Source organism: Quercus robur, chromosome 6 (genome assembly GCF_932294415.1).
Source record: "Quercus robur chromosome 6, dhQueRobu3.1, whole genome shotgun sequence".
NCBI lineage: Eukaryota > Viridiplantae > Streptophyta > Magnoliopsida > Fagales > Fagaceae > Quercus > Quercus robur.
Window position 1 is genome coordinate 18759517 of NC_065539.1, and position 17171 is coordinate 18776687.

The 17171-nt window shown below is 37.9% G+C and overlaps 2 protein-coding genes across 4 annotated transcripts; one reads left to right on the forward strand and one right to left on the reverse strand.

The window, feature by feature from the left end:
• On the reverse strand, positions 1-3024 carry LOC126689941 (uncharacterized). The gene is made up of 4 exons (XM_050385095.1): positions 2470-3024; positions 784-1803; positions 519-652; positions 1-418 (listed from the first exon to the last, which is right to left on the reverse strand). Exons 1-4 carry the CDS (start codon positions 3022-3024, stop codon positions 1-3), a joined length of 2127 nt encoding a protein of 708 aa, XP_050241052.1.
• A 3236-nt stretch (positions 3025-6260) lies between these two features.
• Positions 6261-16444, forward strand: LOC126733111 (uncharacterized). Of its 3 annotated transcripts, none has more exons than XM_050436295.1 (18): positions 6266-6460; positions 6612-6671; positions 6768-6859; positions 7028-7066; positions 7147-7203; positions 8439-8513; positions 9180-9245; positions 9371-9413; positions 10213-10258; positions 13224-13317; positions 13425-13477; positions 13649-13733; positions 13884-13986; positions 14072-14164; positions 14860-14926; positions 15364-15430; positions 15545-15598; positions 16036-16444. In XM_050436295.1, exons 2-18 carry the CDS (start codon positions 6635-6637, stop codon positions 16171-16173), a joined length of 1209 nt encoding a protein of 402 aa, XP_050292252.1. In that variant the 5' UTR covers positions 6266-6460; positions 6612-6634; the 3' UTR covers positions 16174-16444. The 3 variants fall into 3 exon arrangements, with proteins under 3 accessions (XP_050292254.1, XP_050292252.1, XP_050292253.1); XM_050436296.1 differs by having other exon boundaries at positions 6267-6460; positions 7150-7203; XM_050436297.1 differs by lacking the exon at positions 14860-14926 and having other exon boundaries at positions 6261-6460.
• Positions 16445-17171: the final 727 nt, after the last annotated feature.

The following is a 17171-nucleotide window of genomic DNA, read 5'->3' on the forward strand; positions in this document are numbered from 1 at the left end:
CTACCAATACCCTTGGGTGAGTGCCCTATACGCCAGTGATCTTCCTCCTGTGTGACTTCCACAAATCCCCTCATGTAGTTCTTCGAGCAAGGACTCGGATTCCTCTGGGTGTATACATAATAGGTATGGGCCAGAATAGGAACGCCGGTATAGCTTGTGGTCTTCTGACAACCAGAACCGAGGAGCATTCCTCCGTATCTTCTCGGCCTCTAGTTTTCCTTCTGGTAACATATCGTCTTTGAGGAAGTTCATTATAGGATCCATCCAGCTGGGACTCTTTCTAATCTGATGGATCCGGGTTGTGTCTCTTCCGGTTGAACTTGTCTGGCATAAATCCTCAACAAGGATCATTCGTGGCAGATCATGTGCAGAGGACATGGCAAGAGTGGCCAGCGAATCCGCATGTGCGTTCCCACTTCTAGAAACATGCGTCAGGTTAAAGGATTCAAAGTTTGACTGTAGGCATTTGACTCGACCGAGATACTCTTGCATTCTAGCATCTCTAGCTTCTAACTCACCCATCACTTGGCCAACGACCAATTTGGAGTCCGAGAACGCTTCCATTGCCTTTCCGCCCAATTTTTGAACCATCATCATTCCTTGAAGCAAGGCCTCGTACTCGGCTTCGTTGTTCGTAGCTGAGAACCCCAATCTTATCGATTTTTCAATGGTAATATTTTCGGGCGATATCAGAACTAGCCCGATCCCAAATCCTTTTTGGTTGGCTGTGCCGTCCACATAGACCTTCCAACACGAGGTTTCTTAAGTCGAGATTGTGCCAACCGATTTTCCATCCATGTTTTCCTTTGGTGTTATTGTTTCCACAGAAGGCTCAGCGAATTCTACGACTAGATCCGCGAGGACTTGACCCTTTACAGAGGACCTAGGCATGTATTTAATGTCAAAAGCACTCAAGAGCGCGCTCCACATGGCGATTCTTCCCGTGTAATCGGCGCTTCGTAGCACCGATCGAAGGGGAAGCTGGGTTAGAACAATGATCATGTGTGCCTGAAAGTAATGAGGGAGTTTTCGCGTAGCATGCACCACCACCAGAATTGCTTTCTCCAATGGTAAGTAGCGCACTTCAGTCTCATGTAATGATTTACTTACATAGTACACTGGTCGCTGTATTCCATTGTCATCCCGTATTAGTACCAAACTTACAGCATGAGGGGCTACTGCTATGTATGCAAACAGTACCTCGTCCGCCTCAGGGCTAGACATGATGGGTGGTCGCGACAAGTATTCTTTGAGTTGCTGGAAGGCCAGGACACAATCCTCCGACCACTCAAACCCTTTCCACTTATTTATTAAGAGGTAGAAAGGTCGGCATCGGTCTGCAGATCGTGATATGAACCGGTTCAACGCTGCGATCATGCCAGTGAGTTTCTGCACTTCTTTCGGATTCCGAGGAGTCTGTAGGCTATTAATCGCCTTGATTTGATCTGGGCTTACCTCTATTCCTCTGTGAGTTACCATATAGCCTAGGAATTTCCCAGATCCGACCCTAAATGAACACTTGGAAGCATTGAGCCGCAACTTATGTTCCCTTAAGATGCCAAAGATGATCTCCAGGTTTTTCATGTGCTCGGATACTACCTTGCTTTTTACCACCATATCGTCTATGTAGACTTCAATAACCTTGCCTAGCTGAAGTTCGAACATTTTGGTCATCATCCTTTGGTAGGTTGACCCTGCGTTCATTAGTCCGAAAGGCATCACCTTATAGTGGTAGTTTCCGATGGGTGTCATGAACGCCGTTTTCTCCTGATCCTCTAGTGCCAGTGGTATCTGATGATAGCCCTGGAAGGCGTCTAGGAAGCTCATTCGAGGGTGGCCTACAGTCGCATCTACCAGTCGGTCTATTCTAGGTAACGAGAATGGGTCTTTTGGGCATGCCTTGTTCAAGTCTGTGAAGTCCACGCAGACTCGCCACTTCCCCGTTTTCTTCCTTACCACCACCGTATTTGCCAGCCATTCGGGGTAAAAGACTTCTTTGATAGCCCCTGCCTTCTTTAGCTTTGTCACTTCGTCTCTAACGGCACTGGCATGTTCTTTCGAGGGATGTCGGGATGGTTGCTTCTTTGGAATGGAAGATGGATTAACATTCAAGTGGTGACAAATGAGACTAGGGTCAACCCTCGGGGCATTATACGCGTCCCATGCAAATACGACAACGTTTTTCCTCAGAAATCCGACCAGTTCCTATTTTTCTTGAGGAGGTAACTCTGAGCCAATCTGGAAAAATCTCTCTGTATCGTTTTCAACGGTAAACTTTTCCAGACTTTCACACCTTATCTCTTCGGCTAGCCCACTGATTTGCCCTGCCGAGGTGGTTGATTGCTATAAGTTTTCAGAAGCTGAGGACTTAGCATTGGACTGGCATGAGATGGCAGCCACCATACATTGCCTAGCCATGGCTTGATCTCCATGAATCTCTTCCACTCGGCCTCCGGATGGTTATTTTACCTTTTGATGAAGCGTAGAAGATATGACCACTAGGGCATGGATCCATGGACTGGCTACTATCGCTGCGTAGGGCGAGTAAGCATCGACCACGATAAAGTCCACCTCTATCACCTCTGACCCGGTCTGTATGGGTAATCTGATCTGCCCTTTTGGTACAACAGTCTTCCCTTCGAAGCTGATAAGGGGAGAGTCATAAGCCGTTAAATCCTCCGGTCTTAAGTTCAGCCCCTTGTATAGATCAGGGTACATTACCTCTACTGCGCTGCCCGGGTCTACCAATACCCTCCTCACATCGAAACCCCCGATTCTCAGCGTAACCACTAAGACATCGTCATGAGGTTCGATAGTTCCCCTTTTATCCTCGTCTAAGAATCCCAATATTAAAGAGCTTCCCTTTTTAGACCTTTTAGATTCTCTTTCCCTATCCTCGGCGGAGAGTCGAGCCACAGACAGCACCCTGGAAGGAAATGACCTGGTTCTTCCTAGAGCGGCGAGGATGACGTGTATCGTCCCCGTGGGAAGTCTTAATGATACATCTTTTCGAGGCTCTTGCATTGCCTAGCCCAGATGACCGCTTGAGGGGTGTAAAAGGTGACATAACTTTCCTTCTCGGACCAGCTGATCTAGGTGATTCCATAGATTCCTACAGTCCTCAGTGATATGCCCATGGTCCTGATGATAGTGACAATACAGGTTCTGGTTGCGTTTCGCAGGGTCCCCAGCCATTTTTCCCGGCCATCTGAAGAAGGGTTCGTTCTTCACTTTCTCCAGAACTTGTTGTACTGGCTCTCTGAATACGGCATTAACTGTTTGCATGTTGCTTTGTCCAGCCTGTCTCGAAAAATCTCTCCTCGGTTGGTTAGGGTTATATCGTTCCGACCTGAAATCATTCCCTTTGAGGGGAATGATCTTCTCATTTCCTTTTCCTTGTAGCTGATCTTCTTCCACCCTTTTATACTTGTCAATCCTATCCATCAACTGATGAACGTTGGCAACGAGTTTACCAGTGAGAGACTTCCTTAAGCCATGCTCGGTAGGGAGACCGCTTTTGAATGTGCTGATAGCGACATCATTGTGGTTCTCATCCAACTTATTATACATCTCCCAATACCTATCTGAGTATGCTTTTAGGGTCTCTTTCTCGTGCATGGACAAGGATAATAACGAACTTAGGGGTCGTGGGACTCTGCTATTTGTAATAAAGCGAGAACAAAAAGCCTGAGTGAGCTGCTTATAAGAGCCTATGGAATTTGTCTTTAGGCTGTTGAACCATCTCATTGCCATTGGCCCCAAAGCTGGACAGGAAAACTTTGCACATCAGAGCCTCATTTTGGGAGTAGATGGCCATTCTTTGGTTAAACTGGCTCACGTGCTCCACTGGGTCTGCTCGGTCGTTGTAGATGGCAAACGTTGGTTGATTAAAATGTCGGGGTAATTTAGCCCCTTCAATCCTGTGCGCTAAGGGTGATCTGGAGATCTGATCCAATACCTTGTTCATGGCGTCATTACCCAATCCCTTGCTAGATGGGCTCTCATACCTTTGTGCAGGGCGAGACTCCTTCTCGTAAGAAAAGGTCTCACTTGGGGGTGTTCTCGACCTCTGTCGATAACTCACGTCCTCCTCGTTAGAGGATGCATTTGAGCTAGAGGGAGATCGCTTTCGCTACGCACGTCGTAACTTTCTTTTCAGGTCATCTATCTCTCGCTGCATAGCCTGATGGTTGTTTCGCCTTTGAGATACGTGACTACTTATTTGGGTATGACTTTGGCTTGTCTGGGCAGTATGTACGCTTCCCTCATGATTCCTTCTGTTGCCTGGGTTGGAAGGATTATTTTGCCGTTGAGATTCAATAGGTTCTGTTTGTTGAGGGTTAGTTTGGTGGGGATTCTCCTGGTGTGGACCCAGTCTTGCTATGCTTAACCGTTGTGCCTACTGATACTTAAGTTCTTCCCACAGACGGCGCCAATTGTAAGTGAACAATTTGGTGACCCAATTCTTGTCGCTTAAGTCTTGGTCCAAAAGGTCCCACACAATGAATTTTGGTAGAGTATGGGTTAAAGAACTCGGTTTCAGTTAGTTTGAATAGTTTGATGCATGGGTTAAGGGAATACACAAACAAGAACGAAAATGCCACTGTGTAGAAAGGCCTCCAGAAATGATCAGGCTAAAAACTTGATTAATAGATGCAGATCAATGCAGTAAAACTCCTCTACAGTATTCTCCTCTTTTTTTTCCCGTCCCTCTCTCTTGGGGGACCTTTACATATTATAAAGGCCATTTCCAGTCATCTAGGCTTTACACTTATTGATCATCCAAACCCCCACTTGAGCACCTATCCCATCAGACACCCCTCTCAATTCTTTGTGAGTTGCGGTTGTCAAGGTAACACTGTTCAGGGGTTTTCTCCTCATTAATGCGGCCTGGAGAGTAGTTGTAATGCATTTAATGTGGTGGTGGCAGCTTTTACTGAGATATTTTGAGTTTCCTTCCTTTTTACGTATTTGGAAGATGGACTATAGTGGCTTAGATGTACCTTTGCTCCAGATTTTACATTATCTGAGGAGAAATTACTCCTCTGACATGTTCTCTTTGCCCCAGTGGGCTGGAATAAGGATTGTTTTGGGCTACGCTGACTCCTCGGACAGGCCGCGTCCTCGGACGGGCCTGGGCCTAGCCAGCCTGTTATTTTGGGTCGGTCCCCACAAAACCCAAAACAATATATTTGTTAGAGAGTGGATTTTACAGGTAAGACTTAGCAAACTATGTACGGGCCACAAGAGAGTGGATTTGCACTAGAAGGATAAGAAAATACAGTTTGAAATGAATAATACTCCTCAGTCAAGTCCAAGGTTGAAGTGTTCTTATATTCTCTTAAGTTTTTTTAAGTACAAGATGTTCTCTTTGTTTTCTTTTTCTCTTCCAATGATTGCATGCCCATTTCTCACAAGGGTCTTTTTTTATATAGTCTAATTCATCTTCAATCCTAGCCTTCTATCTGTTGATTGTATAAGTGATCTTCTAGATGCTTGTCCCATTAAGACCTTTGTGTGTAGCTATATGGCTCAATATAACTATTCATGCATCATTTCCACATAAATGCGGTCAGTTGGTTAGGTGTAGAGCATTTAATGTGATGGTGGCAGCATTTTTCTCCGATATTTCCTGGTTCACTATGAATTCTTTTATCTGAAACTTATCCTTAGAAACATAGTTCCCTCTTGCACAGTATCCTCTAGGCAACTGAGCTTCACCCCCCACAATGTTTCTCGAGGAAGTTAGGATCCTCGAGAGACAACTTTTGTTCGTCACTACTTGTCCTTGTCCTCGTCCCTTTGCTCTATAAGCTTATCTTACCGTTCAACCCTCCTCAAGCTACCCTACATCCTCGAGCATGGCCCATTGCCCAATATTCCTACTCGGCTCATTTATCCCCACAAGTACCATTTTAGAAATTTTTTTGATAAATAGCATGCGGCTGAAGTTAATTAGTTAAATAAACTATTTTTGGAACTCAAGTTTGTCAAACTTGAGTTCCAAGTCATATGCACTAATATTGATTGAAACTTGAGTTTAACAAACTCGAGTTTCAAAAATAATTTACTTAACTAATTAACTTCGCCTATGAGCTACTTTTCTAAGTTTTTTCTTCAAAACATGCTTTTTGTCAAATTTTGCCGAAATTTAATACATAAATTTACCTAATTCTGTTATTTTTGATGAACTTTACCTAATTCTGTTCTTTCAGCTTAAAAAAAAAAAAAAAAAAATGCATCGCATAATTGGCATTAATTAATTCTGTTTACTTGGCGGTGCTGGCGGGAGCCAACAGAAAAATGCATCGCGTAATCGCAAGGGTATTTTTGGCATTAATGATCCCGGTCAAGCTAAGAGAAAGCTGGGCAGTCGCAACACATTTTTCAATACCGGAGCTGGTTTCTTGATTGATCTCAGCCAAAAGCAAAAGGGTAAAAGCCACTCGATACTTTCCAGGTATTTGGGGTTTCAATTCATAATCCAAATGCTAATAATGCACAATTCTTCTTGTTACGATTCAGAGAACTGCAATCTATTGAAGTTTCAGTAGCGATAATCTCTCTAAAGCCAATTTAGGTTTTCTTATTCTATACTTCTTTTTTCTCAGCTCACCAAGTGGATTTTCTAGACATGCATTATCTATCTTGGTTACTCATAATCAGCACAAGTACGTGAAATCTTTGCTATTTTTTTCTTATTAATATTATTATTGAGATATGCTTCTCTTTGTTGTGTCTGATATACAATCTTCATTTGGTTTCAGCTGTTCTTTTACAGGCACTCGGGACTGCCTCGGTTGCTGTACCGAGTTCCAATTGCTACGTTCTTGATAACTCTAGTCACATTCTCGATTTCGTATCCTGCATACATTTTAAGTATCAATAAAATTATATGTGAATTGTTTTAAGACGAGCTTTGTTTAGGTCCACTATTATTGATGAACTGGTTTTAGCTAATGCTATGTATCCACTAGAGATGAAAGTGTGTGATAAAGTTGTTTTCTCTTGAGCTGTTAATTATCAGAGTGGCTGGGTTGGGCAGGTTTTTCAATATGAAGGGAAGGTAATGTGTTACGATATCTGAATGAATGGACCATAGATTTTCGATTCTGGAGGGTTTTACATTTTGTGTTTGTCCCGCAGCAGGACTCTGACTTGGTGGTTCGATTTTGCAAAGATGTGGAGAGTAGATCACAAAAGGTAGTCCTTACTACCACGTTCTGAAATACTCTATCCTTATGTTTCCATTTTGTCAATTTTATTTTATTTTTATGTTACAGTATATGTTTTTATTCACTTAATGCAAATACTTATGATTTCAGTCTGGAAATAATTTCATAGCATGTTGTGGTTGATTACCGCTTGAACTTAAGGCACCTGGCCTAACCCATTTATTCCAAGCTTACAACCGATGCTCAGGAAACTGATAGCTAACAGAAGAAGAATTACATTAAATTTTCATTATTAAGTCAGTTCAATTTCTTCAAATTTTGCTTGACTCACAAGATATTAATTGCTTCTACAATTGAGTGGTGATTAAGTTTTTGCACTGTACTTAGTCGTGATTCTGTTCATTCCCTAGTTAATCGGTGAATAATTAGAAACTTTATATTCAGTCTTGTTGTATTTAGTACTTAACAACATGCATAATTCATGCATATGAGGATGAATCTTAAGTATGACAAGAAAATCAATGCCATGACATAGTACTCTTAATTAAACTGAAATTACATGATTTAAATACACACATGAATATATTCAAATAGATAATTGAAAAGGGAAATTCAGTTTCTAGGTTGATTGGATTAGCTTTATTTCAAGCATGGATGATAAATATAGAAGACAGGTGCCCCCTGCATAAATAGTCCATTTTTGTTAGTCTAAATGTGACAAGGGGAATAATATAAGCTGTGATGCATGAGACTTGGCTTTTCTGCACACTTGACATTGATAAAGATGCATAAATATGAGTCTTTTCAGTCCATTCATATAAATCCTTGTAACAACTGCATCTTGTTCCATTGTGTCATGGCCTTTTGTTCAAGTAAAATTGATTGGTTTAAAATATCATTCATTTTTTCTGTATTAGAAAATTACACAAGCTGTGAGTTATGTACTCATGATCGTACACTCCGTCCCATTTTTATGGAAGGAGGAAGTGCTAGTTGAGCTAGAGCTCGTTGACAGTTTAAGAATCATTCATGAGGATCATATATATTGTACCGTGAGATCATATATATTGTAATGTTAGATAATATCAGAGTTGTGTGCGCTTATGAATTGCTATATGGTGAAAAAGGAAAAAGAAATTCTTTGTCACTGTATGCTTCCTGCATTTTCTTTACTTATACACACACAAAAATAAAAACTTCCTGCATATTCTTCTCTTTAACAAATATGATTCACATGGTGTGAATGTGCTTATACTTATGCAGGGATATGTAGATTTTGGCCGATTTGATAAGCTCAACTACTTCGTTACTAGTTCGGGGAAAGTTGACTTTGTTCAAGTAAGCTGTATTTCAACCTGAACAGCATTTTGAGAAACCTTGTAATTATAAGCATGAGTAATGTATGTAGCACTTTCTGTGCATTGCAATTCGTTTTCTACTGTGGGAAAGAGCTGTACCAGATTGTCACTGTATTTATTTATTTATTTCCTGTGGTGGGGGAGGGTGGTTAAGATGACTATCAAGTTGATGTTGAATCTGTAAAAGAATCAACAACAGAAGAAGCAGAACTGCAAAAAGGATTGCACATCTTTACTTTTTCAGTAAAATTATCAATATTATGATATAGGAGCCTGCTTGGCTCCTGCTCATAGAGCACAGCAGAGCTCCAGAATTCTAATAGTATAGCAGCTAAAGTTCCATGAACCCAATTGCAATAAGAAATATTTTATATGATTTGAATGGTAATGACTACTTTTGGTTTGTTTTTTAGACTGTTATCACCTCTTCTCCACTCTCTCTTTCTTTAGCATATTGTGCCTTCACACTCTTGGCTTACAAGCAGAAGGAAGTCAGACATTTCTGTAATGGTTTCCAGATTAAACTATTCTTGTTGAAGTTTTCACACTGTTCTTGTTAGAAATTTAGACCTAATGTCTTCATGGATAAGTTGCCAAATTTGTAAACATGATTGTCTTATTTATCATTATTTCTCTGTATATCTAGGACTTTTTCAATGGTGACCTGATGAATTGTGAGCAGAGTTATGACAAAATGGGACGTACAGCTCAGGTTGGTTTTATTTAAACTATTCTTTTATGTTGGTAAATTCATAGAATTCTGTAAGTTCCCATTTCTTTTGGTCAAACTCTCTTGTTCTACCCACTCCCTCAGTGTATTCTTTTGTATAATTTCAGGTAAATATTATATGTGGAAGTTGTTTAAATGGAGAATGTAAAGGTCTGTGAGCTCTTCATTTCCAAGTTTCAATGTGTAGTTGCTTCTTACACAAGGAGACGTGACCTCATTAATATGTGATAATTCATGAATTTCTGTAATGTTGATAACCCTATGTCTAGTTGTTTGTAGCAGAATTGATTTGCAAGTTCATGATATCTAATAGAATAATTAAATTGATCAAATTAGAAATTCTATAGAAGGACTTATAAAAAGTTAGAATAGTAAGACAAGCTTTGTATGTGGCACATTATTGGTAAGGTATTATTTGTCTTTTCTAAAAACATTTTACCACCTGGGCAACAGCAAGTTAGCTAGCTTCTGTATTTTTATCAACCTATATTGGTTGTTTCTTTTAGCCGTATATGCCAAAGAACTTGATGTTGGTTATAAAGCACATCTTCTTAAGTGAAATTGATGATATGGGCCCTATTTGTGACTGGTTCATTATTCTATTTGATAAGCTTGAATGGCATGTTGCAACCATACTTTTATGATGAATTTTCCCCTTGAAATCTTTTGCATGCCATGCGATGATATATCACCACTTAATATTTTTGTTCAACATGTATTATATATGAATTTCTGATCCTGAAAGATAGGGGACAGGTTGCTTTAAGTTATTGGATCATTTCATTTTGGTGCAATCTTTGTTTTGCTTTCTACAATATACAATTTTTCATTTTTTTATACATGTTATATTGCTTCTGTACCTCTAAATTTATGTTGCCTCTGTAAATATAAGATTCATACATATAAGTAACTTAAGGCCCATGCATTTATCTTTGTTGTCTCATCTCAGGTGGGCTTGGATGCATATGCAATGTTACTTATGAGTCGACTTGCAGGTCTTCTACACTGTACCTTGAGTTTTGTTATATTCATCATCTTTTTCTTCTTCTTTACCTGTTATTTAGTGTTGATTCTTGATATATAATTCAGTGAACTGCTACCTCTATGTTACAAATGCTTGCACTTTGGACTTGATATGCTGAAGATGCATGATTATGGGGATCTTAAAGGCCTCTTTATTTGAAAGTAATGAGTGCTATTTGCAGAAAGTATGTAACTCTGACTAGGGGAGACATATTCTTGATTGCTAAAGCTTTTATGATTCCATCTTTACCAAAAACGAATGCATTGGAAAACAAAGTATCAAGACATGTTAAGTATACTTGTTTGCTGTTGTGAAAAGCACACAAAACAATAAAAGGCAAGCAACGCAAGACATGGAATTGAACATGCTTTGGTAAAATGTATGCCTACATCCACGAGTAATGGCAGCCCAAAAAACCTCATTCAATGATAAGGATTACAACAACACTCACAAACATAAATTAACTCAAATTCCCAATACACTCTAAAGTGCTCACACACAAATATACTAGACAACAAAACTTTGTCTTCCAACTCTCAAACACACAAAGACTTCACCACCACTCTATTTACAGTGACTATCACACCCTCTAATTTTATTAAACTATTCTATTATTTTATTATTTTTTAATCAATAAGGATTAGCACTTTAATAGGAACTCATCTCTTTATTATTCTTCTAACCGATAAGGGATTCAAAAACCAACCACGAAACCTATAAACTACTTTGTGTGGAAAAGATTTGACAAGTCTTCAGCTTCAGCCCATGAGGTATTTGCACTAGTGCCTATTTCAGCCCAAAAGCTCTTTCCTACCTTTTGCTCTTTTATGCACTCAACCATGTGGTACACCTTTAATTGTATCACTAATCAACTTGTACAAATTCTTGAAAGTCTTATCTCCCTTCATCACCACCAAAGTACTTTTAATAACTTTTATAATTCCACCTCTTGCAGAATCTAGCAAGACTAAAGAAATTAAATTTCTTTGAAGTTGGGGCACATGTCTGACATAACCCAAAGTTTTCACATTCCTATCAAACATTCTAATTTTTACCATACTTGTACCTATAATTTTGTGTTCCATATTATTAGTCAATGTAACAAACCTTTATTACAAGCCTTGTTCATGTCCAACCAAACTTTATTCCAACATATATGAAAGCAACAAGAAAAATATATAACCCTTTTTATGTTGAATCCACCTTAATTAACCATAAAAACATCACCACTGTCTTCATCTTCACTATATTCTGTACTAATCATTGCATCTACAAACTTATGACTATCACAACTTTACTTGAATCTCCCTAACTCAGCTCTCAATTTCTTGCATTGATATTGATAATGTCCCATCTCATGATAATAATAGCACTCCATGCCATTTATATCCTTCTTTGGTCTAGATTTTGATCTCGAATTATTTCTGTCAAAATTCTCCCCAAGTCGCGTGACATATTCCTACCATGACTTGATTTGGACTCCCCAACTTCTGAATTGTTCTTCTTGAACTTCTCTAGGAGAACTGATATCACCTCTTTTTAACTTGAGTGCCTCCTTATCGACAAACAATGTAATGACTAGATTATCATACAAAGGTGGAATGAGGTTAAACGCAATAAGGCTTGATCCTCCTCCTCAATTTTAGCCTCCATGCCCGACAACTAAGTAGTCAATATATTAAAAGCATTCTGATGATTCTAATCTTAGTTCCTCTCTCCATGCGCAAATAACACTAACTCTTTTATCAAGTACAAACAATTTGTAAGCGGTTCTTGGGGAGAAGTTTCACATGCTATAATTTTACCTTTGGGACAAGACTCAAGGGAAAGTATCCAAGTTTTGCTCATTCATCATTGGACATAGTGGCTGGCTTTGTCAACTTCTCATACAATGCCTTAATCAATCCTGATTGCATCAAGATATCTTTGATAGTGCTTTGCCAAAGCTAAAATTATTTTTCCCATAGGAGGGCTTCACCTCAAACTTTGTGTTTGCCATCTCCAGGAGAACAAACCAATAGTTCTGATACCAATTTGTTAAGAACAAGAAGAAAAAAAAGTACAATTCCAACTCCACAAAAAACACACCAGTTAACGTGGTTCAACAAACTCTATGCCTACATATATGAGTAAAGCCAACAAAAAATTCATTAGCAATGATATGGATTATTACAATCATAGATTCTCACTAACTCTCACAAATATAAACTAACCTTAATCACAAAACACCAAGAGGTGCTCTCAGATTAACATACTAGACAAAACTTGGAATTCTAACTCTCTCACTAGACAAGCTTTGTCTTCTAATTCTCACACACAACAACTACACTACTACTCTATTTATAGGGACCATCACACTCCTCCCTACTTCTTTTCTTATCAATCTGAGATTAACACTATAATAGGAAGTCATCTCCTTATTATTCTTGTAACTGATGTGGCATTTCAGAACCAACTGGGAAACCTCTAAACTATTCCTGTCCTGGGCAGGATGTAACAGATCCAAATTATAGAAATGCAAGCTCAAGTTTCACCCAGTGCATAAAGCTTCCACTTTTGCTAGGTCTGGGAGAGATGATTGGTAGACAGCCTTACAAGGAGGCTGATTCCCTGTTTGCACACCCTCCTAAATTTGATAAAAAAGTTACATAAATCCATAGGGTTTCTCTTTTTAAAATAAACCAATTAAAGTAATGACTAATAACCATTTAGCAATATGTTAAATTGAGAAATTTCTCAAGTTATAATATATAATGAGTATCATAAGTCAAAAAGAGATATTAATGATATTACAATGCTGGTGTTAGTTACTCATTTGCTTCAATAATCATTATTATATCGCTTTAAGACATTGGATAATTCTTTCCATTTTATATCTCATTTCCTATCGGATGTTTCAACTTCTTGATAATTGTGGTTGTTTCTGATTGTGTCAGAGTTTTGGTTGAACTTGCCATTCCATGTGAGAGACCAGGTCCACGGGTATTTGAGGGCTTCACTGTTGGTTTTCATCCACGATCATGGGAAATTGTAAGAGACTGTGCTATGCTTAGTGATGTATATTATTTGGTATTGTCAAAGGGAAGATGTACTCAGCAAAAAGAAAAGAAAAACAATTACATTTGATGAACTTGTAGGTTTACAATGGCATGACTCAACTGGGATTTGAAAAATCTCACCATGATTTCAGGTGTGTGATCTTTCTGTGAGTTGTTCTGCTTTGCCTTGTTTTTTTTGTTTTGTTTTTGTTTTTGTTTTTTTTTTCTAACTTCTGTCATCGGTGGTACTGAATTGGTGCTTCATACATAGCAGTGTTTTTTCCCTCCTAATAATTTTAAGAATAATATATTGCCCTTTACAGCTTTAGGACTGAACAGGTTCATGTAGCCCTTTATATGACCGCGATTGCTTCTCTTTCGAATTTGGTGCGGAAGCCTATTATTAAGGTACTCTACTTTTTAAAACAATTTTATGTTTAATTTATCCAAAAAAAAAAAAAATTAATGCACTCTACTTCTTGCTGTTCCAGTTGGTGGGAAGCCTGTTATTAAGTAATATATCTGCCTAATATCCTATATTTATTTCACTGCTTCCAGGTTTTTCCAGAAAATGGCCTGGAGGTTTCATTATCAGGCTCAGGGGCAACAGGGAAACCTCCTACAACTTTGTCGCCCACAGTGTTGATTGTGGATTGGAGATGTATGGATTCTTGCTGCAGTACTATCTTTACAATGCATAACCTTCTAATCTTATTGTTCAACATTATTCCTTTTTATCTCTTCAGGTGAGAAGGCCCGTGATACTCCTTATGAAGTTAATATCACTATTCCAGTAGAGGGTTATGAGCCCATTCAGTTCATTCTAACAAAAATGTGTGGTAAGCTCATATTTCTTTCATCAAGGGAACCACTCTCTCTCTCTCTCTCTCCCTCTTGGATTTATCAACATTTTAATAATCTCTATTAAATTCAAGAAAAAGAACCAACTGATTAATTTCTTGATAGTAATTTTGTCAAAAAAGAAAAAAATGGGAGACCCCAATTCACAGGAAGCCTACAAGGGGTTAACATCCCCCACCCTACACCCAAGGTAAAGATAAGGGAGAAAAAAAGGAAGAATAATAAAAAGCTCAATAAAGCTAATCCTGTCCAAGAAATCCAAAAAGGAAGACTTGCAGACATCAGAAGTAACAGACATCCAAGTTAGAAAAACCTATTTCAATTTAACGAGTTCTGGAGATTAAACACAAACAATGTTGTCTTTTTCCTAGGACAATTAAATTCAATAAAACTATGTGTTTAAATTTAATTGGGGAAGTTAATGCAATGAACTTTAGGTATTGTACCCAAGTTTACCCTTTCCAAATTTGTTATGCAATGCCACTTGTCTCTAAAATGGCAATAAGTAAAGGTGAGACAAAGGGTAAAAATTTGTTATTGAGCTAAATAGCAGCTGTACACAATATTGACTGAAAGCCCCTGATGTGTTTGGTTCAGTTTCTGTTTCTGTTTGATTGTTTTCACGTTCAACCTCTCAGTTCTTCAAAAACCTAGTCCTGTTGTTCATTTGCAGAATATAGGCAAGATCAAAGGGAAGACGGGACAAGAGGGTGGGCTATGTTTGGAGTGACATCCTGCATGTATGGCTTGCTCCACTGTAAATATATATATATATATATATTTTTTTTTTTTCATTTGACAAGTACAAAGAGTACATGCTTAATTATGAGAAGTAAAATAACTAGAGCATGTGATGCAGGTATCTGCATAATGTGCGGTTGGTGTTATGTAGGCACATTTTCCCAACCTAAAGACTGATTTTGATATGCTTTGAGCATGCATATTCACTGAAAAAAAAGGCTTAGAACTTGTAATATGAGAATATACCTTTGGCTAGTTCACGACTTTGTATGGCCTGAAGTTGCATGTGATGCAGTAGTAATTTCACTCCTTTTAATACTTTTTTGAAGCAAGTATTGATCTCTGTCTTCCTACTTGCATGTTATAAATCCTTTTGGCTATCTTTTTACTATCTGAATATTGATGTTTGGACACATTTGAATTTGGCTTGGAGCAGATTCATTGTTTTATCCTCATTGTTTTGTTGTGGAGGATTCATTTACAATACTCGAGTGGAACGCCTGGTAAGCTGTTTAGCTTTTACTTACAAGTATTAAATGGTCCTTTAGTTTCCTATTTTTGTTATTTTACAAATATAGATTTCTACAATATCTATTCATGTTTTTGGTTACATGCAGCATGGAATTGATGCGTTGCCTGGCATGGCAATTTTATCTGCCTGCTTGGAAACTGTAAGTTTACGATATCTAGGGCAATTATGTAACTGGAACTCTTAGATTCAGCCGTGGTCAATTATTAAATTGATATTGATTAATCATTAAATATAAGGGTCTGCTTGGATAGCTACACGTGGAAATTTCTTATTATTTGAGTAAATATTGTTTAAAATAGAAATATTAATAGTTTCTTGAGGGGAGCTCTGTCTCTACCCTGAATTAGTAATGGTACCGCTGCTGACTATCTTAAATTGATGCTGCGTTATGAAAAAAGGTGTTTGACATTATTATGTGATGTTAGTCTAAAATGGTATCAGGGGCTTGTAAAAAGCAAAGGCAACTCCGATCAATTGATAGTCTATTACTGTTCTGACTTTGATTAGTATGCATATATTCTGCCATTTAATGTTCAAATTTCTAACAGTTAGTTGAATTTATGGACCTATAAATAGGTGAGTGGAGCTGGGCAAAGCTACTCACGAGCAGAAGATCGTAACAGTGCCTTTGCCAGTGAAGCCTATTGGGAAGGCGCACCAGTTCATGCTCAAGGAGAAGGTAGAACAAGTGAAAGAAAATATGGTTCCATTTGATTCAACATAGCTTGCCACACGGAATTTTTAGCAAATTTTGTACTACAGATTATACATGCATGAACCAAATATATGAGAGATTGTGAAATTAGATTATGAAATTTCACAACGCGGTGTATCATACTGTGAACAAAATTTATAGCAAGTCTGTAATCATCCATGTGAGAATATTCTCTGAATTATTTGGTGCGTTCTTTCTTCTTGTATTTGTTCCTTTTCATCTCAGAGGATGTCAACAATATTATAAAATGAAACTCAAATGTTTGTGTTTTGTGTCGCATGGTTTATTTTCCTATGTTGGAACATGCATTAAATTTATATTACGTGTGTGTTTGGCATGGCTTAAAAAGTTAGTTTTTTTTACTATTCAGCTTATTTTTGTTACTAATTATAAGTCCCACTATACTTTTTGATACTATTTATGGATCCTACTGTACACTTTCAGCTACCTTTTAGTTTTATTTATAATATTTTCAGTAAAAAGTTTTCAGTTTCAGTTAAATAAGTTATTTCCAAACGGACACTACATATATATATATATATATATATTTCTTTACATATTTCCATTATGATCTATCTTTTCCATTAATTTCTTTCAGCTTAGGGTTTGTTTGAATACTGTTTATTTTGTTGAAAATTGAAAACACTATAGCAAAATAATTTTTAAATGTGTAAATAGTGTTGTGGGACCCATTTTTAATGAAAGTTTTGTTGAAAAAGAGGTTTGTAGGTCCCATGAACAGTGCATGGGATCCACTGAACAGTGCATAATCACATGAAAACCGACTTCTCAAAAAAAAAAAAAAAGATTAAAAAAATGCCAAATGCTGGGACATGGACGTGTATCCAAACGGATACTTAATATTTTTTTTAAAAAAATACTAACAAGCTTTCTCATTTTTTTAATTTCCTTTTAAAATCTCCCCATATTTACTCATCTCTCCCTTTATTTTTCTTCAAAATAACCATACAAATATTATTTTATTCTTCAGAGGACT

Excerpts from the sequence above, each read along its gene's own strand:
- LOC126689941 (XM_050385095.1), bottom strand. The coding sequence starts at position 3,024 with ATGCAAGAGCCTCGAAAAGATGTATCATTAAGACTTCCCACGGGGACG. Across the intron at positions 1,804-2,469 it reads CTTCTACGCTTCATCAAAAG|GGCTATCATCAGATACCACT; the intron begins GTAAAATAACCA and ends GACGCCTTCCAG. Across the intron at positions 653-783 it reads AAAACATGGATGGAAAATCG|ATTGGGGTTCTCAGCTACGA; the intron begins GTTGGCACAATC and ends AAAATCGATAAG.
- LOC126733111 (XM_050436295.1), top strand. The coding sequence starts at position 6,635 with ATGCATTATCTATCTTGGTTACTCATAATCAGCACAA. Across the intron at positions 7,204-8,438 it reads TGGAGAGTAGATCACAAAAG|GGATATGTAGATTTTGGCCG; the intron begins GTAGTCCTTACT and ends ATACTTATGCAG. Across the intron at positions 10,259-13,223 it reads ACTTATGAGTCGACTTGCAG|AGTTTTGGTTGAACTTGCCA; the intron begins GTCTTCTACACT and ends TGATTGTGTCAG.